This window comes from Calypte anna, chromosome 4A (assembly GCF_003957555.1).
Source record: "Calypte anna isolate BGI_N300 chromosome 4A, bCalAnn1_v1.p, whole genome shotgun sequence".
Classification (NCBI taxonomy): domain Eukaryota; kingdom Metazoa; phylum Chordata; class Aves; order Apodiformes; family Trochilidae; genus Calypte; species Calypte anna.
This window is the reverse complement of record NC_044248.1, coordinates 28,723,094-28,748,094: the sequence shown is the minus strand read 5'-3', so window position 1 is coordinate 28,748,094 and position 25,001 is coordinate 28,723,094. Positions and strand designations below refer to the sequence as shown.

The 25,001-nt window shown below is 39.9% G+C and overlaps 1 protein-coding gene across 7 annotated transcripts; it reads right to left on the bottom strand.

The window, feature by feature from the left end:
* On the bottom strand, window positions 1–7,572 carry CBR4 (carbonyl reductase 4). Of its 7 annotated transcripts, none has more exons than XM_030450199.1 (6): window positions 7,118–7,296; window positions 5,182–5,323; window positions 4,518–4,638; window positions 3,573–3,709; window positions 2,817–2,951; window positions 1–1,405 (listed from the first exon to the last, which is right to left on the bottom strand). In XM_030450199.1, the coding sequence occupies exons 2-6, from the start codon at window positions 5,321–5,323 to the stop codon at window positions 1,227–1,229; spliced, it is 714 nt and encodes a 237-aa protein (XP_030306059.1). In that variant the 5' UTR covers window positions 7,118–7,296; the 3' UTR covers window positions 1–1,226. The 7 variants fall into 7 exon arrangements, with proteins under 7 accessions (XP_030306059.1, XP_030306065.1, XP_030306061.1 ...); XM_030450205.1 differs by having other exon boundaries at window positions 4,518–4,635; XM_030450201.1 differs by lacking the exon at window positions 7,118–7,296 and adding an exon at window positions 7,393–7,572 and having other exon boundaries at window positions 1,199–1,405.
* Between the last annotated feature and the right edge of the window lie 17,429 nt (window positions 7,573–25,001).

Genomic DNA, 25,001 nt, shown 5'->3' with positions numbered 1-25,001 from the left:
TGTACTTTGGTTTGTGCCAAGATGGGAAGTAATTTTAAAGGATGAATCCCCATCTGGATCATGATGCAATGAACACTGGAGCTGGTCCTAAACCACATTCATAGTTTTCTTCAGTGATGATACGAACATCAATTACCAAAAATTACTTGATCTCAATAGATCAAGGTCTCGGGTTGAATTATGGTTAATTTTTCAGCAAGAGAGGAACACTCAGGATCATTTACAGCTAAGTAATTACTCTGCTTCAAAAGCTACTTTGAATAAAACAAGTTGCTATTTTATTGACAATACATACATATTAAAGAGCATCTACATAATATAGTTGAACTGAGTATTCAAGAACATATAAAGCAAAACAACTTGATTTCACACTCTGGCATTGATCAGTGTTTCCTAAACATCTACTGAGTCAGTGAAAAGTCTTTCATGTGGCAAGATCTGGAGCTGCCCTGTTCACCAGTGTATGTGCAGCTAAAACTCAGAATATTACAGAGCCATCAACTCCAATGACCAATCAAGTCCTTCAAGATATACACACATGTGCTACTGCATTAGTTGAGTTACTGCACATACGTTCAAAAATGGAACTGAGCAGGTTTTGTCCTTAAAAAAACACATTGCATATAATTAAATCTCCTAAATGCAATTCAGGTATGCTGGAAATCTAGAAGCTCCTAGCTTTGTAATATTAGGTGGAAACAAACAAGCCCAAAGGAAACTCCTTGCCACTCTGTATAATAACAACACTTTGCTGTTATACACTTTCTGTATAATAAAACATTATACGTTGCAACCTTCACCCTACATGAAAAACTTGATGCAATCATACCTGCCAACCAATAAAAATGCCTCTATGCTTTAGTAACTTTTGTATAACATGATAATTAGAATAAAATCTCCACCATATCCCAAATTTGAAAACATGACATTATAAAAATAGTGCTTTAAAAATGAATCAGCATGGTCTTTCAAATTATCAACATGCCAAACCCAGATCTTTTTCAAATTGTTACATACACAGATTTTGTAAGACCAAAATGGACTCTTTCAGGTAGCTAAATATAAACACTTGGCATTAACACTGCTGAATTTCTCCTCTGACCAAGTAATATCAAGTCAATTACATACATCAGTCTTCAACTGACTTCTACCTCTCTCCCTTTAATTATTACATATTTATAAATTACCATCATGCCATTTAAGTAGGTACTTATTAGAGGTAGCATTTAAGTCATAAGCTGCAAGCCTCCATCAACAATTAGAGTAGTCCCTGTAACATAAGGGGACTCTAAAAGAAAGACAACAGCTTGTGCAACTTCACGAGGCTCTCCAAATCTTCCAAGAAGAATTGATTTCTTCAACTGATCTTCTTCCAAATGAGCAGTCATGTCTGTGCGAATAAAGCCTAAGAGAGAACAGATATTTGAAGAGTTAACTAGCCTTCAGCTAAATTCCTCTATTGTATTTTCCCTGGAATCCTCCAAAGTGAAAACTGCTACCAGGATTCAGCACTAGCTACCATTCTTCAAAATCTCAGAAGTCAGTCCACATCATTTTATGGCCAAACCCAATTTTTCACCTAACCAATAAAGTATCTTCCAGTTTTGGAAGCACTGATGTAATAATCAAAATGCAGAAATGCAGAGATCTATAGTAGTCCATTAAAAAACAAAACAAAACAAAAAAACCCAAAAACCACAAAAAAACAAAACAAAACAAAAAAAAACCAAGCAAGCTATAATTTATAATTTTGGGACTCAATTTAGTATTTAGTATCATTTTCCTGAAAGAAAAAAGACAGTCACTTCATCAAAATATTCTCAATAAAAACATGATTATGAAATCTCTGCCAAGAAAACCCTATAGCTTGCAAGTGCTTCCATTATATTCTAGAACTTACAACACCACTTGCATGATTTCTAACATAGCACTCATTTGAAGAATATTTCTTGGCATTTTGGAAGGACACTTCTTTACAATTTGAGATCAAGCATTCCCCCTGCTGCATTTCTCTTCACATAAGCTTCAGCTTCATAAAAAGCTGATCTTACCTGATTTCTAGCTGCCACCAAGAATGGAAAGTCCCAGTTTTACTTTCTCCTGTACAACTCTGCCCCTTTATGATCTTTCTGGACCTGTCACAGAGCTGTTCAACTCACTAAACAATAACAAGTATTTTTCCCACTTGATTCACAAGCTAAACTGGCTCAGGTAGAGGTTTGAAAGGCATTAGACCTAGGACAAGGTGAGCAGCAGAGTACACAGCTATGAGTGGAAAAGTTAGAAGAGACAGATTTTTCCTTAAGGGTAGTGATTTGCTCAAACTAGATTGTCTTATGAAATCATAGCCTTGTCCCTACAGAACTTTCTTTCCAGACCCTCATTTCACTACCAGGGACACACTGGGATGCTTTCATACCAGCTTCTGGTAGTCTTTCATGCTTCTCTAAAAACAAATAGGCATTTTCAAGATAAGGGTAGCTCTCTGCAAAGAATTAATTCTGATCTTTCCATCTCTAAGGACAGTGGGTTTTAAAGGAGGAACAAAGGAAAAAAAGAAAATAATTATGTAATACTGGATAGAGGAATAAGTAGGCACACACTTCCTGATTTTTCAGTGTTCCCTTAAAAAGACTGAAAGTTACATAAAAGAATGTATCATAATTCAAACTGAAAATAAATATATATTTTAAAATATTTCATTACAAAAGTTGAAGAAAGTAACTGCAATTTGTCTGAAATTATTTTCAGAGTACAGGAAATATCCATCAGTCTTGATGATCAATCAGAGATGTAGAAATTTCCCAAAAACTAACCTGGAGCAACCACGTTGACTCGAATTTGCTTTTTTGCTACTTCTTTAGCAAGAGAGCGTGAAAATCCAAGTAATCCTGCTTTGGTAGCACTGTATACACTTTGACCAGAGTTGCCTTTAAGTCCTACAATACTTCCTAAAGTAAACACCAAAGAAAATAATTACTAATTTAAATTAAATTACTAATTTGAAACGTTGTACTAGCTTTATACTAGTTTTAAATTTGGAATAGAAAATGAGATAACAATGAAAGGAATCTAAAGTGTATTACTAAATGTATTTCCCAGCCTTCTGCTGGGAAAGTAAATCCCTCAATTATCTGTGATTTTTGCAGAATCAACAGACACCAGGAGAGTAAAATCAAGAGCTTTGTAAAAAATACCTTTGCAAAGAAAATAAAAAGAAACTGATCATATCTATTGGATTATTAGATACTTACTAGCATCTGGTAGATTTAGCTGCTGAGAGAGCTGATAAAGAATGGCAAAATTAATTTTGCAATAAAATACAAACTCTGAAATTTTTATTACGTAAGCAAGCAGGTTTTACATTTAGAAGTTCCTGAGGTTACACACAAGAATTAACATTCATGAAGAAATGCTAAATACAGAAGGTCTGAATACAAAGAAAAAAAAAAAAAGGGAGGGGAAAACAAAAAAAGCTCAATGTAACAAGCAACATTTCAACATGTTACATCTGCTAAACCTTTCCAGAAAATTATTACACAGGATCCCACTGGATTAGACAAGTAATTTACCAATATTGACAATGGCACCTCCCTGTTGTCGTGTCATGATTTTTACAGCAGCTTTGCATGTCAACATTGTTCCCAAAAGGTTAGTGTGAATTTGGGCTATCATATCTTCAGTCTTGGCTCTCAGTAACAAGCCATCCCTGAAAAACAAAACAAAACAAAACAAAAAAAAACCCAAAGAACTTGCTGAATAATCCCAGTGATAATATTTACTCATAATAAAACCACTGATGAACAGAATATTAACAGAATTTGTATGGTTCTATTTATCCTAGCATGTCTAGCAAAACTGTGATATTGCAAAGATGACATATAACAACAAAAAACTATTCTGGCAACAAAGCCTGCAGGCATGCAGTTCAATCTGGAGCAGCATCTTCAATCTTGAGGCATAGTTAGCAAAGCAGAGAAGAGAAAGTGGTTTGATACATTGTAAGTAAGAGAATCAGCAGAAACTTTTAACCTACCCTAAGCACGCGGACAAACTGTCACAACCTGTTGGCTTGGGGTTTCAGAAACTTGAACAGTTCATAATAAACAATCATAAAATGTGTCTGTACACATGGACAGATAATGAGAGTATAAAAGTAGATATGTCCCATAAATAAATCACTGATGCTTAAAGACCCTATGGCGTCAGTCTTTACAGATTGCCACAAAAGCCTTCTTTGCAGATAGGTATCAAACATTGTTTTAACCATTTCAGCAGGAAGAAGTGGAAGAAAGAGGAGCTGGAACTCATAAACTCAGCATACAGAAACTACAGTGAAATCTATATCCCCTATTAGGATTTTTCCTTCACATCAGGAACACAGTTCTGATCAGCACTTAATACTGTTCTCAGCTGTACTCATTAACAATATTCTTACTAAACACAAAGGCCCTTCACAGCTTACATGAAGGTGCTGTCATCTAGAGTTACAAAGAGTCTTGTAATGAATAACTAACCTGTTGATCCCAGCTGCATTAACCAGATAGTTAATGGGACCTAAATGCCTCTGTATCTCCTCAAAAGTATTCTGGACTTCTTTTTCACTGGATACATCACAGCTAAGTGCCAGATGTCCTGCTGTATTGAAATAAAGGATGATCATTATAACAGTAAAATATGGTATACCATTCATAAACCTGCTGGATTCATCAAGTCAGTTGTTAAAACAAATGATGACCTAACTGTAAATGGAGGAACCCATTTAATCTTCAGATAATTAATTAAGAACATTTTTCCAAGTACTGTACTCATTTGTTCAGTGACAATTTGTTAGTTTATTTTTAGCCTTTTAAAAACAGAAGTTCACCATGACAGACCACCATGACCAGACTGGTCTGAGTTCTGGCTTGATTAGGAGCCATGAGTGATGCAATTCAGACCATCTCCCTGCTGTGACCTTGAACAATTCCTTTCACCTTGGCTATTCTATCCTTATGAACTGTAACATACTTAACTTTCCCAGAGAGTATTTTGAAAATTGTACTGACACAGCTATTGTTTCAAATTTCTCAGCCTTTACTTTCATTTTCATCTAGGTAAACAGTGAGGTTTATTTTATGACTTACTACTTGTATCTAATCACTGGACAGTGAAGAAAGTAATGCATAGCAGCATACATACCACCAAGATTACATGCAGTGCTCTGGGCTCCTTCTAGATTTCTAGCAATAATCACCAGGCGGCAGCCTCTCTCTGCCAGTAGTTCTGCAACAGCTTTTCCTATTCCTCGGGATCCTCCAAAAATGGCACAAACCTTTCCCATCTTTAAAAATAATTTAAAAATTGCAAATAAACTATGAATTTCATGTCCAGTATGGCAGAGAATAACCACTGCTCTTGTCAATAGCACAGCCCTTACTAATCTGTAGCACTTTGCAATATCAGATTATAGAATTAGGTATGTGTTAAGTTTTTCTTTTCCAAAAAATAAATACTTGAACTAAATTAGACAACACTTCTACAAATACAAGTCAATGCTTAACAATTTCTGAATGAATGAAAAAATCATGCATGTAATCTAGTCTTTCAATTCTAGTTGATGAGTATCCAAAGACCATGATGTATCATTCAGCTGTTTAAACAAAGGCAATGCACTAGTTATAGTCCCACTAATCTTGTAAGCACTGTTCTTGTAATCTCCAGGCCTCACTCACCCTGTCCTAAGTATCTGTCTAGGGTATCCAGATTGCAAACATTACTGAGCATGATTTGATACTATTGTATTCACACTTGTTTAATACAAAGCTACAATACATACATGATTTACCACTAGCCATAGGGAAGGAAAAAAAAAATTAAAAAAAGCTTTTTGAAATGTGAACTGATTGTGAATTAGCTAGAAAAGATGTTTAGGAAAGAGTGTAACAAGAAAGAATTTCTGTAGAATGATCTTGCATTCTGCAGCCTCCAGAAACCAATCAGCTGTTTTGGGATTTCCTGAGGAGCCAAAGGCAGAATCCAAGCAATAATAATGAGCTAATGAGCATACATTTACATAAATCCTTTTTGAACTCAATTAAACTTTGCCTCCATAACATCCCAAGGCAACAAGTTTCATTATTTGTGCAAAAGTGGTTTTGTTCTTTATTTTTCTTTCTGATTAGACAATACTATGCATTTCTCTTCATATCTTCCCCTTACTGTTTCCAACTTCTTCTGCACGTTACTCTCCTGTTTCCCCCTTTAGCTCTATTTAGTTACTCTCATACACACAGAAGCCCTTCTATATATCAGTAAAAAAAAAAAAAGTCCAAATTCTAAATCCTGCCACCCTACCTTTTGTCCTACACTACCCTTTTTGATGAGTGACAATCAGAAGAGCACAAAGTGTTACTCATACAAGGACACCATCACCTCATAGAATGGCACATCAATTTTGGTATTCTATGACAGGGCCTCGAACATCCAGTCCTTTTCTTTAACAGAAACTAAACCCATGTGTCTACTTCCACTAGCAAGCCTAAACTGGCATTTCTTATAGGGAGAAAACGTCTTTAAAATGCACCTGTCTACCCTTGCTGCTCTTTGTGACAAAGGAAAAAAAATCATGGTGACATTACTGCTCTCAGTGAGAAGAGTGAAAGACCCTTAGGGGGGGTGGCGAGGTTAAGATAAGGCCTACTTCCCACACCATAACGTACTATTTGTGTTTTAGTGCAAAAGAGCCAATGCGGATACTTCAGAGTTGTGACTTTGAAGAAAAAAACCCCAAAACCTGCAGGCGGGGTGACAACCCTAGAGCCCCTAGCCAAACAAAGTCAGGGTACCTTTGGAGTAACAAGCTCATTTCTAGGTCGCCTCACATCACACGCTGCTTGTGCCACCTCTACCCTCTGCAGCCCTTCTCTTCTTTCAGAACCAACTAGGGCCTCCAAACGGCGCTGCCGCTGACCAGCTCACGGCACGCAGCTTTAGGTCTGCACCAAATGTCAGTCGGAATACAACAGCAAGCCGGGCCTCCCCGCCGCCCAGGCAGCTACTCTCAGTTGCCTCAGCCGTCAGGATACAACCCCATCCCCCACCCCCGAGGGCAACCCCTACTCCCCTCTCGGCAAACCTTTCCGCTTTTCCTCCCCCTCGCTTTCTTGGGGGAGGGAAGGGAGACCCGACCTCCCACCAACCTCCTCCGGCCAGGGCCGCGCTTTCTCCGCCTCCGCCCGCAACTCTCGAGCGCGCGCCGGGGGCGTTGACCTCCCCAACCCTCCCAAACCGTCCCCGCCCCTCCTGCTGCCCGGGGGGAGGACCACACAGGGGTGCAGCGGGGCCCTCGCAGCCCGGGGCGGAGGCAAGGAGCCGTCCCCAGCCCGAAGGCCGCGGGGGCGGCATGCTCACCTTGAGTCTCCTCCTCGGGGCGGAGCAGAGGGAAGGAATTGAGGAAAGGGAGAGGGGAGTCAAGGCAAGCGGCAGCGCTCTTCGGCGCAGGTCCGCGGTCGGCCTGGCGTTTGAGCTGAAGGTGGAGCCCGCGGTACGGCCGCAGCTGGGAGCTCGCCCTCCCGCCCGGCCCGGCGCGGTGCAGGCCGGGAGCTGCAGTCCCTGCGTGGCGGCGGTGCCACGGTGGCAGCTCTACAGCGGTCGTGTCTGGTTCCCTCCTTCCCCCACTCCCCCCGCAGCCCTTTCACGCCCTGAGCCAAGCACGGGCTGCGGGAAGACAGTGCCTCATAGGAAACTGGGGAAAAGGCGGCGTTTGGATCTTCTTCAAATTACCTGCTGGTTTCCGAGGAGCTCTGTGTTTGCAGTCTTTGCAGCGGCCTTTTTCCTCCCCGGCGTGGTGACGGTTCGGATCTGAACCGGGCACGGGTGTGATGAGATTTGGAAATAGTGAAAGCCCTTACTGGTGGAAAGGGATTCGGGAGCTGCTGCCCTCAGCCAGCATGGCAGCTCCCAGCCTCTCCATGGCGAGAGGGAGACCTTCCAAGGTACCACTGCCATGGCCCCCACCTACAGAACGGGTTTCGGCCCCGCGCACACTTCCCTTCCCAGAGCCCATCAAACGGGTAAAGCCGCCTGCATTCATTTTACACTTTACGGTTTTAAAACACGCTTTACATGTGGGCATCCTGACAACATCCGCCTGTGCCGCTTAACGCTGCGGCTCGCATCTGGGCTCCAGTGCTCTCCGCCATAATTTTTAATGAGGCACAAAAGTAGCTACCTCACGCAATTGCAGCTCTCCCTCCAGTCCTCGATTTCCCCCTGTTCATGTATAAAAAGGTATTCCAGATGTAGATTGGTACAAGCGGCAGAACAAGGATTTTGTCTCATTTTCACCAATTCTTGCCCAAAATACCTATAATCTTGTGTGAGGCATTAACTGTACCATTAGGGTTAAATTGGAAACACCTAAAGGTAGATGAACCCAAAATACAGAAACACCTGTGGGACTTCCTGTTTAGTGATAAAAATAAGCATGCTATGCAATTAAACTAATATAAAAAAACTGCTATGTTCAACAGCAATGCTCTTAACATTTATGTCTGATGATAGGTTTCTGTGGACTCCTGAGTCACACATACTGAGTAAATTTTTCCACCTGAGAAGCAAGAATAAAAGCAATCACTATTACATACAAGAGTACACTCTTGAGATTTTTTTTAAAGAAAAATTATTAAAAAGTTCCACAAAATAACAAGAATCAAAATCACACTGGAGTTTCTATGAGCTCTGTGGGAGTAGAATTTGATACAATTCTTGCTTTAGACTTGAAGGGTGTTATTCCGGATTTCCTATTATAAATGTTTCCTGGGGAGCTGTAGAGAGTTTAATACAATAACCTGTTATTCATGGAGGATTCTTTTTCCACGGATCATTCTTTACATGTAGAAAGAAAAGCAGATTTAGGAATTGCTAAACAGATGAACATCTGTAACAACAAAAACAACAACAAAAACTTTGAGAAAAACTGTTTGGCAAAGTTAGCATCTTTTAGCAAGTATATTTATATTGCAAATTCGTCCCATTTTCTAAAGAGTAAGACAGATTTTGTGATCCACTGACACTCCAGAATATGGTATATTCTGAAAAGCCAGGAGGTCCCAGTAATGAGTAAGAAAAAGCTCAGAGCTGAGACTGTGACTTGAAATAGTTTCCAAGTTGACCAAAAATTTTGGTCTCTGGCATAATAAAGGACCAGGATTCACAGGAGAAAATCATGGCTTTTTCTTCAACCAGCACATATAAGCAAAGTAACAAAGAAGGGGGAAAAAAATGCTCTTAATGACATGGCATCTTGTCTGAAGATGTGTATGCTACAGAGGATAACAGCACTAGATTGTACAAGGACAGCAGCAGGCAGATTTTATGCAAAAATTATTAGTAATGTTGACTTCAACCTACTGGTGACCTCTGTCCTCATCAAGAGAGCTGACCCATCCTTACTAAAAAAGTTTTTAAAAAGCTGATCTTTGCTTTACTGTTAAGACTTACTTCACTGATAGTAACCATTTTGCTGTAATTTTACAAAAACTGTGTTATAGTTGACAAAATATATTTTTCAAAGATTCAGACAAGATTCTGTTCAGTTCTTGTTCATAGAACTATAGAATTGTCTGGGTTGGAAGGGACCTCTGAGATCATCAAGTCCAACCCTTGATTCACTACCACCACGGTTACCAGACCATGGCACTGAGTGCCACATCCAGTCTCTTTTTAAATATCCCCAGGGACGGAGAATCCACTACTTCCCTGGCTAGCCCATTCCAATGGCTGATCACCCTCTCCGTAAAGAAATTCTTTCTAATGTCCAACCTAAACCTCCCCCAGCACAACTTGAGACCATGCCCTCTTGTCTTGCTGAGAGTTGCCTGGGAAAAGAGACCAACCCCCACCTGGCTACAACCTCCTTTCAGGGAGTTGTAGAGAGTGATGAGGTCTCCTCGGAGTCTCCTCTTCTCCAGGCTGAACAGTCCCAGTTTCTTCAGCCTCACCTCATAGGATCTGTGCTCGAGTCCTTTCACCAGCCTGGTTGCCCTCCTTTGGACCCGCTCCAGGACCTTGATATCCTTCCTAAACTGAGGGGCCCAGAACTGGACACAGGACTCGAGGTGTGGCCTCACCAGAGCTGAGTACAGGGGCAGAATCACTTCCCTGGACCTGCTGGCCACACTGTTCCGGATACAGGCCAGGATGCCATTGGCCTTCTTGGCTACCTGGGCACACTGCTGGCTCATGTTCAGCTTCCTGTCAATCCAGACTCCCAGGTCCCTCTCTCTCTGGCTGCTCTCCAGCCACTCTGTCCCCAGCCTGGAGCTCCCCATGGGGTTGTTGTGGCCAAAGTGCAGGACCCGGCACTTGGCCGTGTTGAACCTCATCCCATTGGAATCAGCCCAACACTCCAGTCTGTCCAGGTCCCTCTGCAGAGCCCTCCTGCCTTCCAGCTGATCAACACTTCCCCCCAGCTTAGTGTCATCTGCAAATTTGCTGATGATGGACTCAATCCCCTCATCTAAATCATCAATAAAGATATTGAACAGAGCTGGGCCCAACACTGATCCTGGGGGACACCACTAGTGACCGGCCGTCAACTGGATGCAGCACCGTTCAGCACCACTCTCTGGGCCCGGCCCTCCAGCCAGTTCCTAACCCAGCACAGGGTGCTCCTGTCCAAGCTGTGGGCTGACAGCTTTTTCAGGAGGATGCTGTGGAAGACGGTGTCAAAGGCCTTGCTGAAGTCCAGGTAGACCACATCCACAGCCTTCCTGTCATCCACCAGGCAGGTCACCTGATCATAAAAGGAGATCAGGTTGGTCAGACAGGATCTGCCCTTCCTAAACCCGTGCTGGCTGGGTCTAATCCCTTGCCCATCCTGCAGGTGCTGTGTGATTACACTGAGGATGATCTGCTCCATAACCCTGCCAGGCACTGAGGTCAGGCTGACGGGCCTGTAGTTTCCCGGGTCCTCTTTCCGGCCCTTTTTGTGGATTGGTGTGCATGACATTCACCAACTTCCAATCATCTGGGATGTCCCCAGTGAGCCAGGACTGTTGATAGGTGATAGAGAAAGGCTTGGCAAGCTCTTCTGCCAGCTCCCTCATCACCCTTGGGTGGATCCCATCTGGTCCCATACATTTGTGGGGATCCAAGCAGCTCAGTAGGTCACTGACTGTTTCCTTCTGGATTACAGGGGGGCTGTTTAGATTCTTGTCTCTTTCTACAAGCTCCAGAAGCCAGCTGTCCTCAGGATAACCTGTCTTACTGTTGAAAACTGAGGCAAAGAAGGTGTTAAATACCTCAGCCTTTTCTTCATCTTGGATAACTATATTCCCGCCCATGTCCAGTAGAGAATGGAGGTTTTTCCCTGCCCCTCCTTTTGCTATTGATGTATCTGTAGAAGGACTTTTTGTTATCCTTCACAGAGGTGGCGAGATTCAGTTCAAGTTGTGCCTTTGTCTCTCTAGTTTTCTTTCTACACAACCTAACTATATTCCTAAATTCTTCCTGAACAGTTAGCCCTTTTTTCCATAATCAGTAGGCCCTCTTCTTTACCCTAATTTCTTTCAAAATCTCCCTGTTCAACCAAACCAGTCGTCTTCCCTGCTGGCTCACCTTTCGGCACACCGGGACAGCCTGCTCCTGTGCTTTCAAAACTTATTTTCTTGAAGTACGTCCATCCCTTCTGGACCCCTTTGTTTTCAAGGGCTGTTTTCCAGGGTGCACTCTGAACTAGTCTTCTGAATAGGCCAAAAGCTGCCCTCTGGAAGTCCAACCTAGTGGTTTTATTGACGGCCTTCCTTGCATCCCTGAGTATTGAAAACTCTATTATTTCTTTATCACTGTGTCCCAGATGTCCACCGACCACCACATCTCCCACCAGCCCCTCTCTGTTTGTGAACAGGAGGTCTAGCAGGGCTCCATCCCTGGTGGGCTCATTTACCAGCTGGAGCAGGAAATTATCCCCCCTACACTCTATGAATTTCGTAGACTGTCTCTTCTCTGTTGTGTGGAGTTCCCAGCAGACGTCCGGCAGGTTGAAGTCACCCATGAGAACAAGGCAGTTTGTTAACTGAATGTTTAAAACAACCTGTGTGTTCATTCATTGGTCAAAGTAACATCAGCCTTTTTCCTCTAGGTGCCTAGATGAGGTCAGCTAGCATGAACAGAATTCATCTGAGCCAGTTTATTCACACTGATTTCCCATTAAAGGGAGACAAGAGGGTGGAATCTGATAGAAACCTGTCAGACTGAGGTTGTACTGAGCACCTCAGCTTTCGGGGCTATGGTAGCTGATACATGATCTTGATCTGATGGACCTGTTCCATCCATCATGTCCAGAAGAGCTAGTTCTGCACTGGCCATTAATATGCCTGGATTATTATTAATGATGAATTCTAAACTCATAATTCATGAATGGCTCTCTCTGTGACCATGCACACACACTTTTGGAACCTGTTCACAATATACAAAATGAGGCAGCTGTTTTTTAACTGAAGCCTAATGCATTCAGGCATTAAAAACACCCTTAACAGATTTATTTTTTTTCTTAAAATGTTTCTATCATTCTTCCACACAATTGGGATACTGCTTTCAAGTAAACATTTTTCTTAAGAGGGGAAAACCACAATACCACAATATGCTCAACCGGGAAAGGATATTTGATGTATCTAAAAGCATGAAATGCAAATCAAAGCATAATGCCTCAAAGCAGGGGCCACTGTAGCAGTTTCTGTAACTGAGGTCCACCGTATCAGCTATTTCAAATTATTCTTGATTTTGGATTTGAGGCTACATTTGCAATGGAACTTGAGTGTTGATCATTAACCACACTGGTGCACAAATCTCTGGGCAAATTTCTGCCAAGAGTAACACATGAAGGAGTCACACTGCTCAAATGTCCAGTAGCATTTTCATACTGTTTCCTATACTGCTTGTGAAAGCACACCTACCACATTATACGTGTTTTGCAGAAGGCCTGAGATAAAGCACCTGGAGAAATGGCTGCATGTATTGGTCAGTCCAATTTTAAACAGAAGCCTGCTTGTTGGAGCAATCAGCTAAAAAAACCCACCTTTTCCCATCTTAAAGGAAAAATGGTCACTAACTACTGCTTCTCATAATGGAACAAGAATGTCATAACCATCAGTCTGAAATTGTTTAAGTTTATAAAAACAACAACCAAAAATCTAAGTGATTTAATCACCAAGATTTGACTTTACAGCCTAATGATGAATGTCCAGAGCTGTAAAAGTTTGAGGATTAAGCATCTGTTGAAATCAACAGTTCATTCAAGAAAGTATTTTGCTTTTCAAATGCCAATTAAAAATTACTTCTCTAGGTTAAGCAAACTTGATTATGAAGGCAAATTTCTGTTATAGGAATCATGGACTTGTAACAATTAAGGCAGTGAAGAGTTTAAAAATTGAAGTTTCCTTCTTTCCAGGCCAAATGATAGCTCAGTGGCAGGTCACTCAGTCAATACACCCCTGTGTATTTCCTTCTGTGGAAAAAAAGGGCATAACTGGACTAGGCACCTTGTTCTAGGTGAGCTCTCCTCAAGACCATAGAGGAACACAAACATCAGGGCTTCCCATCATTTTCTACTTTGCTTGTGCAGCTTAGCACTGAGGTTGCTGATACTTTCTGTTGCTGCCAAGCCTAAATTACCCTTTTAATTAGATGTGCACTTGTGATTTGCATGGGGGAAAATCACATCTAGTTACTAATTATATACACATACACATATTGCACACACATACATATATAAATGATGTAACCAACAAATTAGACATCTCAGTTCCCAAATCTCTTTGATAAGAGATATCTTGGCATTCTAGGCAAGTGATGCGAAGCCTGAAATGAACTGCTAAGGGAAAAAACAACCACCTAGTTGCATGAAAGAAAAACACTCCTTTCTCCTCCCAGTATTTTGCAACTTGGCGAACTTTTCCCAACCACACTAGTTCAGCTATTTAAAAGTCACCAAATTACCATAATTTTGTTAAGTCATTTTTTTTCATTACACTGCAGTCTGTTCTGTTTTTCTAAACTATCCAAAATCTCTGCAAAATTTATTACTCTGTTGTAAGAGTTAACTACTGTCATGACAACATGAAGTGGTTTTGTACAATTTGGATGTATTTTTTCAATAACTATGTGAGTAAATCTTTTCCTCGTAAGTAACTTATTCCTGTGAAAAGTTTTCTTTAGAAAAAACCCAAACAAACCAGAGTAAAACAAAGCCATCAGAGACTTTGGCAAGTTACCTAATATTTTCATATCCTCCTAGCTAAACAGGTTTTCCCACAACAACTAGTATTATTTCACACTGTTTAAGTTAGAGCAGTCACTGAGCTCTACTTAGAAGTCAGGAGAACACAGGCAGCACAGAGAATCTTGCATTATTGCTCCTCAATCTGTTATTAAAATTGAACACTTAATTTCTAGTGCTGTCATCCAGTACCTCTCACAATGAAAAAACAAACCAACCCCACCATCGCCCACACCCCCTTAAAAATTACCTCCAAGAAATGGAAGCTTTCCCACATGCTCAGCCTTTGTCCATCACTCCATTCTGATCACAGACACCGGCCACTCCTACTGTGCATCCAGTAACTTCGGTTACTGGACCTCAGGATCTCTCAAAACCTCTTGCTTCTCTCTGTACATCTGACTCCTTGCTTACAGACTGCACTGCCATGGAGTCTATCAGTCTTCAGCTCATGAATCCCAAGGCAGCAAAGACTGTGAACAAGGAGGAAATAAGCAGCCCAGCCACTCAGGGAGTAAATTTACTGCTCTCTGTACAGCACCTTTTAGACAGACAGCTTTTCAAAACCACAAAGAACATTTCATGGAGCAGTCAGCATCTCCCAGCAAGGTAAACCAAGCAAAACTGACAGCCCAACAAGAGGACACCTCTCTCTCCCAGCAGTCACCACAGATAATTTTGTATAGAAAAGCTATTTTTTGTATATAGCATATTTTGTGCACGGCAGGAGTATCCACTAGAAGTCTGGTACAATGACATCCAAGAGTTTTGCAGGACTGTTTGAATAGTAATGACTGAATTAAATCTCCTCTTCTCTTAGAGACAATTTACTTTTAATTGCATCAAATATACTCAATAGAGAAAACACATAGTCTCAGGAACAGCACTTAAAAATAGGTAAAGGCCATATTTTTATCAGCCACAAAATTCACATAGTGAATCGTGTCAAGAATTAATTTATCTGCTTGGAAACTATTACAACTGCTGATGAAAAGAAAGTATTTTTGAGGAGTATCTATCAGCAAGTGTATCATCAATATGAGCTGGTCCTTCACCTCCCTTCTCATGAGAAGTTCTAGAAACTTCTACAAGTAAAGTCTTTGTTTTATAAACACTTACTAGTCCCTAGGAAATAGCAGACCTGAGGCAGGTGGAAGTTAAATACTTCTATGATTCCTCCAATATTCACTTTGAAACTCCTAACATGTATGAATAAACCAAAAGCTGTTTGAAGCAGGAAACTGAAGGTATATCCACAAGCATTAAACCATTATTATAGCCTCACCTATTTCAGCATACGTTCATTATGTGACCATGAAAATGTCTCCAAGGTCAGCCCTAATGAAGCACGGATTTAGTGAGTACAGGAATACCAACTTAATGTAGCACATCTACCTACTGACAGAAAGCAGCAAGTCAAGGGACCGTGTAGCCATTCCCCCATAACTGCAAATAGCTGCGATCCTAAACATGAGGACTTACACTGGCAAAACTTCAGCTGAAGATTTGCCAGTAATGATTTTGGACACAGTGCATAATAAATAGCAACTCTGATAGCGACAATAGACTGCTCACCTCCTTTATCTTCACCAGTATTATAGAAAACATCCAAAACAATATTCTTTACAGCTGTTACCCATTTTTCAGCCTGAAACACATAGAGTAATACTTGGAGAGCTTTCAAGGAGCTTGACTCCCAGCATTCAACTTGGTCTATAAGATTGTCCTAAATAAATCTAGTTTTATATCTCCTCTCCTTGCAGAAATACTTTGCTGTCATTTCATCTTACTCATGTACTTAACTGAGCAGCTGAAGGCTTTGTCTCCTTGTGACATCCAGAAGCCCTCACTGTTGTATGTCCTTCTAACAAGGTAGTAAATCATCATATTACCAATCATCTGACTTACTGAGGTAGGAAGTATGTTATTAAAGATGAGAAGAGGTATTTTTATATTATTGCTTTCACCATTTTTAAATTTATCTATCACAGTAAATAATTTCCTTCAAAGATTATCAGAAGTGATTAGCATCCTTGGAAAGAATTAACTATTGCTCATGCCAGGCTATGTCAGATCAGGTAACAGCTGATATTCCATGCATACCTTATTTCAACAGGTGATTTAGATCATTCCTTGTAAGTTTTAATTTTCAAGATCACAGTTTATGATGGGACTCTACCAGAAGCGAAACATTTTTTTAGCTCCCATAAGAAGTCTGGTAACCACTCATGCCAGACCACAGGCAGTTAATAGTCTGGCATACAGAAAGCCAGTATGGCACAAGCTACTGTCCCCTAAACTCCAGAAGGGAACTGTGTTATTTATATATATATATTTATATATTTACACTTATTCACTTTATAGAAAAGACAAATATTTATCACAAATAGCAAAAGCGATGAACAACCCTCCTGATTCAAAGCAACATGATGAAGGTTGATGCAGCTGTAGGGTGCTACAGGAACAGGTTTTGAGGTTTTTTTCCAGACAAGAAAAAAAATCAGGTCTCTATTTTAACTATGCTTTGTTGCTTTTTTCCTCACCTGCTGAAATCTTCCCTAAGGTTTTTTAATTGTTTCTATACCAAACATACAGCATATACTATACTCTTCACACAGCAGTGGCAGATTATCCCCAGCCTTCTGTGGACAAGGTCCCCCTTCTATCAGTGTTCATCTCATCTCCATCCAGTTACTACATGTCATGTTCTTTTTTCCTTGACATAAAGGAACACATTCTCCTTCTCCTCATCCAATTTCTTCTAACAGCCACAGGACTAATATATCAGTGCTTGAGCAGGGTGCTTTTTTTTGGTTTTTTAGGGGACTATACCTTTAATAATGTATAAAATAATGAATAAAATGTAGAAATTAAGTACATTTGCCCACAATTGAATTTTTTTAAAAAAACAGCTGGTGATTAAGAATTACTTTACTGAAATAATTAATATTCTGAGAAGATCCAAGCTAGTATTTCCCCTCTAATTTTCAGTTTAGCTACTAAACCAGAGAAGTTGTGCAAGTTTAGACCAAGCATTTATGAAAGATCCTTCTAGAAAAATTTGCTATTTTTTCCAAAAGAAAATAGCTTCTGGTTTCACTTCCTGGCTGACACTCTGCGGCAAGAGGTTCACTAGGCATGACTTTTTAAGCTGTACCTGCAGCACCAACCAATCTTAACAAGAATCATAAAATCCATTGCTTTTTTTGTGTGCGTTTTCCATCTTCTGTGTAGTTATTCCCCTCATGTTTTTCTCTTCCTAGTAGATGCAAGCTGAAAATGTTTCTGTCATTCCATCTTACAGGAAAGCCACCTTTATCACTTGCAGCCATAGCTTTTTCCATAATATTGCCCACAGACTGAAGATTTTTTCAGCGAAATTGCCTGAATCTGGACTTCAGTGACTATCATTGCATCATATCACATTCCCTTACGCATTTCAACTCCCATTACAATGATTTTAGGCAACCTATACAAGCACGTAACATTTTGTGCACTTTTTACACGGCTGAATTAATAATTTCTGTTTACTTCATCAAATCATTGTTCAATTTGAGGGTGTCTTTCATAAATAATTATTCTGCTCTAATAGTAACAAGTCACACATTTGCTTTGCAGACACCTCAGTGAAGCACTCCTATCAACATGAGTTGTCTGTCATGAGTTTTAAAATGTTTTGAAAAAAATATGGCATGCCATCTGGCTCCCAGAAGCACATTAAATCCACTGGACTATGACTGTTTAAGGAAGCTAACATCACATAATGCTCATCACTTGAAAAAAAAAAAAGAAAGAAAAAAGGAAAAATTGTATCTAAAGAGGATACAACAAAAGAAGAAAATGAAGTGGTTGAATTTTGTTAATGATTTAATTTCCTACAACTAAGAAAATGCCAGCCATTTCAAAGAATAAAGACAGATGACAGTTCCTATTCCCAGGAATTTATAGTCCAAGTTTATTTTCTGAGTTTCATGAAGAAAGGAAAAAAAACCACAAACTAGCATCAGGGGAATGAGATGCTATAGCAATAGGCTATTTACATTTCTCAAGGGAAGGATGTCCTTTTGAACTGAGATCCAGGGGGCACGCTCTAGCTTTCTTTTACATCTTGCCAAGACACTTGGTTTTTCCCCTCTGAATGTCAGTTCTCCCATCTTTAATTGAGGATAATGGTCATCAACTTCCCACATTGACATAGCCCTTGGAAACACTCTATAGTTTGTCTTTGTCTGTGGAAGCTCTTTTCGGTCTTACTGTAGAAAGAGGACTGTACTTGAAAAAAGCCTGAATTATCAGACACAGGTCTTATATCCCATTTAGAAAGGCAAGGTCTGTACATAAAAGAGTTAATCAATGAATTTTTCACAGGAAATTTAAACATAGATTATGGAAGGTTAGGGGAATTTACAAAACATGCTACAAAAAATGCTACAAAAAAACCCAAACAAAAAACCCCACACCAAAACAAGCAGGTTTGATAATAACTGTATTTCCTGTAATTGTTCAAATAAGATTTATGCTATTTACTGAAAACTGCTAGATTTCCGTTTTCTGGAAGAAGCAAATATTTAACATAAACAGAGGTTGTGTGTGCTTTTGGTTTTCGTTTTGTTTTATTTTGCTTGGGGTTTTTTGTGTGTGTGGCAATGTAATTCAAAAGCTGTTAAATACATGTAAATAAATGATCTGATAAATATGTGTTAAGCAGTTCTACTCATGACACATTGGTCCATTGCCTGATAACAGTGATGCAAGAGAAAAGAACAAGATGCAATCCTGCAGAAAACAGCCTAAGGGGATAAAGGGAAAGAGAACAACAAATAACCAAATGGGATAAGTAGAAAAATACTAAGGCTTCATCTAGTAAATAGCAGGACACCACCTGAATAACGTGTGAGCTAACAGTGGGTAAATTTTCTTCATTATAAGAACATCGTAATGTTATGCCAACTGACCTTATCCAGCCTCTGCATTTTCTCAACTCACTGCATAGCTATTTTTGGCAGCATAATTCTGCAAAATGTTTTATAACCCATTTTGGCTGTAACGCTGCAGCCAGTTGCAACATTCTTCATAGCTTTAACTGATCTAGGCTTGCTATTTTGTTAAGCATTTGAAGAACAAAAAATACCCTGGGCAATAAATAGGGCCCTGAACCCTACTATTTGGCTCTAAAGAGAAGCCTTTTAAGACTTCTCTACCTGCCACACTCGGAAATCAGGATGGCAAAGACAAGTCTGTCAATGAAGGGTGCAGGCTGTAAACAAATAGACTTGGTACCATGCTGTTGTGTTTTGCCATCTGGAATGTTAAAACACAGCAGGAGGCTTCAAAACAAGGGTCTTGTAAGTTAATAAATCTGTTATGCTGACAAGAGGGTCATTCTAGTTTTTCGATAAGACAGACTGCTCCCTGAGGGAAGAGAAAATCTGTGTATGCAGAATTAGTGCACACTGTCTGTACCAGCAAAGTTGTTTGAATGCCAGACGAGGCCTTGCTGGACATCATGTCCTAATGAGCAGGCAATGCAGAGATTCATTTGATGATAAAAATGGATATGCTATAAAGGGCAGGATGCAGTAAGTAGTCCACTCCTGGTAACTGAAAAGGCAGCACACATTTTAAGATTTTTATATGCTGGGAGTTTTTGGAAGAAAACGGACACGTGAGCAATCCTGACTATTTAGCTTTAGCCAGAGTGAGCTAAGGGCCTTGAGGCCCAGCTGCAAGGTTACTAAAAGATCATCTATGTGCAAAAGATAAGGGAGCTGGCAGCAGAAAAGAAGAATAACAGGATGGGAGAGCATCGCATAGACAGCACATAAGCAGTTGTATTTAACCAGTTCTGAGCCCGAGAAGAAGAAGGTTATGGCAGATAAAAAGTTGCAAACAGGATGCCTGCGGTCAGCAAAGCAGGACAAGGACGATAAGCAGCACCCTATTGCAACCCAACAACAGGTGTGTGGACAGCAACACGCAGCCAATCAACATGAGCCACGAAGACGCCAAGACCATATAAATGTAACACTTTGCTTAATAAAATTGAGCTTTGTTGCTAACTCATATTGAGTTGTCTCTTTGCTCCGCAAGCCCGCCTCCGCATTTATACCAGCAAAAATCAGAGCTGTCACTAATACTAACCATCTCTGTGTATTTTATCAGCCTAGCAAGTAAAATTGTAGTTCATTTCCTCTGTCCAAAGTAAGGAACATACAGGACATTATGTGTACTACATAATGCTATTGGACTTTCAAGTATTTCCAAACTTGGGAGAGTTACACTTGTGTATAAACGAAAACTGCAAAACAAAGCCCAGTTTTACCATTTGCCTAAAGCTCTCTCACAGCAACATTGATGTTTGCATCTCTTATAAATTAAAGATAATTGCTTTTTAAGTAAGAATTTTCTAGGTTTATCTGTAACATATAAATGCATCCCGCAAAGCACACACAAGTTGATATTAGAATTTATAGGTAAACCAAATATATCACTAGCCTGGATCACAGCTCCATCTAAATCTCTGCTTTCTATAATAAAATCCATTTATTCTGGTACAGCATGTTTCAGTTCTTTCACAAGAACACCCACATTAACACAAGTGACAACTACAGCCACAGAAATACCAGTGGCATATATTCTTTCTCCTATCTTCTGTGGAGGACAAAACACTGTACTGATACAGGTCCTTTTTCTTTTTTTTCTTCACAATCGTATGCAAGGCACATCATTTTTGCAGACATTCACAAACACAGGTAACACATTTGCCCTAATTTTCATACCTTTACCACATCCTGTCACCATAAAACTTTTAATTCATAGTATGTAGCCACTCAGTTCTTAGGCACAGTAATTTTGTCAGATTATTGCAGTCCCTCCTGCTGCTACCATCTAGCACTGGTACCACTACCAGTTGCAGAATTAGTGCTGCCCCTCCCTGATGTACTTCCAGTTCTAGTTTGCCTGTGAGGTGTGGAATTAGAATTACCTCACTCTTTTCATTTCCCCAAAGTGAATGCTTTCCTTTTTAAAAAAGAGCAAAGGAAGAAAGAAAAGTATATGCAGAAGTGTCACATCCTCCAACCCTTTGGATATATTACCCTGAAGTAAAGAGCTTTCCCCATCACCTTTAGAAAAAAATTTCCCTCTCCCATGTCTCACTTTTGAACATTAGTTGTTTAAATTTTCAGCCCAGGTAAGATTAAATTTGCTTGTACTTCACAGCTTGAATAATGAGTTCTCCAAGGTACCAGAGATGTTGCTTTCCTACCACCAAAACCAAACCTATGTAACTATACTACAGATGATATATACTACAACTATACTACTCCACTGTCTACTTTACACCTAGCATTTTATTTCCTTTCCTCAAAGAGAATTTGTTCTCTTAATTTCTAACTCTGCATCTCTAAATTTTTCATCTTAGTGTTCAGTGGTTTTCCAGCAGTAGTGAATGGAGACCCCACATGACTAACACTGGACGTTCCTAAACAGATAAGTTTTTGGTCTGCATTGCCAGGATTTCTTGGAATGAGTCTGGGTCCACGTGCTGAACTCCCCGGTTACAGCAACTGAAGGCCTCTGCAAGTGTCCCTGTGTCAGCAGCCTTGTTTAAAACATCCAACTGGTAGAGGTTCTGGGATTATTTGCTTAAGCATGGTCCAAGGCATAATTTAAATCCCTGATTAAGCAAAACTCACAAGAACCTGAAACTCCCACTGAGGTCAGCACAGCTGTAGTGCACACACCAAATCACAGCCATGGTGACTAATGTACAATGTAAGATGGGAGAGAGAGTATTCTGAGGCCAATTCAGTGAACCATGAACATTAAATCTCACACTAGAAAACAGAAAACATTACCCGTGCTCTCCAAAATGCTGTACTTTCCCCTCATATCTAAGTGCTACAGCACCCAAGAAATAAATTTCAGCTTTGAAATATCAATTTAATTTATTTATGCTAGATTATAGAAGTATAGATCACTTCTATTTGTAATTGCCATTGTATTGTTTGGCTTTGGGGTTCTTTTTGGTTTTTGTTTGGTTGTTTGGTTGTTGGGTTTGTTTCTTTTTTTTCCCCCAGAACCAGGCCAATTCATTTCCAGGATGGTCCAGAGAGAAAAACCCTTACAACTCAGCAAAACACCTTCATCACACATTTAACTTTTAAGATCATGTTTAAATCCATTCCTCTTCTGTGAAGTGCTTACAAACATTTTTTTTGTTTTGTTTGCTTTTATAATTAGTAAGAGATTCAATGCACTTAGTAGTTTATGGAGGCCTAGGAGGTTAAATGGTGAAGGTGAGAAAGACAGTTGTCTGGGTATATCAGTCTCCATTATAATAAGCCACTAGACATGCTAGTTCTAGCTATAACAAAGTAATTTGAAATTATAAGCAAGACATTACACTCATGACTTAGGGACCTGCTATCTCTTCCAAAGATATTCTATCGTGTTACTAAATATAGCAGAAAGCTATCGTAAGCCCATTATAAGCTACTGTAGACTGGTCAATAGTGCTTTTAGTTATAAGAACATGGACTTTCTTTTCTTATCTTCTCCAATGCCAGATACAAATAAGCTTTTAATAAAAACACATTAACCAGAAGTCAACCAGAATCTGCTATTTTTCCATTTTAAAAGTATTGTGTTCTTAAAAATATTGCTTTTGACAGGACTGTAAAAGAAATAGTGCAGATATATGCAGATATCTCTACAGACACACATTAGCCAGTAGAAAAGAGTTCCAGACTTTACTAGCATTATCTGAGGACAGAGTTCAGAAAATTCAGAAGTACAGGTTTGAAAAATGTTCTCCAAACCAGCTCTTCACAGCTTGCTTTAGCATTCTGAGGCTGTTGTGCAGCTCCAACAGCAGTTCCTGCCATCAGTCCACACGTGGGGGCTCTGGTCACGTAGCTATCATCACAGAAGCCCCAGAGATGTGTAACAAATTCTGTTGTGGTCTTCATCTCCCAGACATCAAAATGCTTGGTCACATCCAGTAACCAACCTCACTGACCTAGTGTGGGAGAGAAGCATTAGCGTAATTTCCTAAGGGATAGATTAGTGTCAAAAAAAGAAGTAACTGTGGTTGGACCAGCCAATGTTTCTATGATCACTTTAATTACACGGCTATTTCTCCTCCCACCCATTCCCTACTGGCACATTCACTGCTGGCATGTCAGCCTTTGCCAAGAGAACTGCAGCAGCTTTCCCAGACTAAAAAACTGATGTTCAAACCTGGTTGATCCTGTGACATGGAGAAGAGTTGAGGAGTGTTACCCACAGAATTTTATATTTTAGTATTTAATTTTTCTTGCATCATCCAAATGTTCACTAGCTACCAAATCAGAGAAACCACATTACAAGAGCACTGTTGTGTTTTGCAGTTCTGGCCAAATTTTATCTGCATTTGACACCTTCCTTATTAAGGAGTATTATAGGAAAGAAAAAACAAATGAGAAATATTGTCTTCCATCTTCTTAAGTGTAGCTGTAGCAGACCTCCACATAACATTACTAACTCTGGCATGCACAATTGGACCACTGAAGTTAGTCCTGAACTAGTTTGGTTCTTCAGACAGAATTCAAAGGTCATATTCTTTCTCTCCTTTTCCTACTTACTGGAGACATTCTCAACAGAAACATTCCAGCTTTCTGAGAATTATGTCTAGTAGCATGTGGCAGAAATCACAATTTCAGTATTAAGGAACATGCATTAGTCAGAAGTAATCAAGAATACTAAATGCCTAGGCAGGGCAAGTACCCATTTTGTTAAAGCTTTTAAAACATTTATCTCTTTGCATGTGTTCTTATCCTCCATGAAGAAGTTGATTTTTGCAAAGCCCAGTTATTTATTATAAAGTTATTTCATGTCATCCTTGTAAGAAAGCTGTATCATGTATGACAGATCTTATATTTCAGAATGCAAAGAATCTCAGTGATATGCAGGGTAAAACAATTATTCGTGTATTATAAATTTAGAAACTGGACAGACAATGAGTAAACTTTTAAAAAGGAGCAAAAAATAAGCAGATTTTCCTTATCTGTATGTATTGAAAAGACACACTCAAATTGCCTACCAAAGAGCACCAGAGAAAGTCTTTGAACTGTAAACTTTTCAGAGCTAGCATTCTTCAGCTTATTGAGAAGTTCAACCAGCTGAAATAAGAAATTTGACCTAGGGCACATCCCTTGTTGTGGAGAACAAAGTCGATGACCACTTTAAAGTAATTCTACTGCTGACTCATCTTCTCTCCCAAGCATCCACAGATAGACCATGAGAAAATACAGCAACAACTAACCACAAAAGATTCTGGGGCTAGCAGCTGTTAGGAAACCAAACTCTATTATGCAGTTGTGGATCTGAAAATTTATAGGTTTGATTCCAAAGTCTCCCATGCTTTACAGTGCAGCTAGACAGCATCACCTTTGATGATCTTTCCGGCCCTAACCCTACCAGTGGGGACAAACATTTTTTGAGAAAAGGACAGCACAGACCAAACAGCTCTGTATTTTCCAAGTATGAAAATGATCCAGCTCAGTTTCTTTCAGAAATATTCATTCCCCTGGGGCAGATTTTTTCTTTCACTATTTAACAGCAGGGGGCATATTCAGTTTTTGCCAGCAAAGTTTAATGAAATCAATGAAGGAGCACTGATTTGCAGTAATTGAGAGTCCAACCATGTGTTCTAATGCCAAAGAATCTGGATATTTTGAGGCTTATATTGCCTTCCTTT

Excerpts from the sequence above, each read along its gene's own strand:
- CBR4 (XM_030450201.1), bottom strand. The coding sequence starts at position 5,323 with ATGGGAAAGGTTTGTGCCATTTTTGGAGGATCCCGAGGAATAGGAAAA. Across the intron at positions 4,639-5,181 it reads CACTGCATGTAATCTTGGTG|CAGGACATCTGGCACTTAGC; the intron begins GTATGTATGCTG and ends ATTTCAATACAG. Across the intron at positions 2,952-3,572 it reads AGGTGCCATTGTCAATATTG|GAAGTATTGTAGGACTTAAA; the intron begins GTAAATTACTTG and ends TGTTTACTTTAG.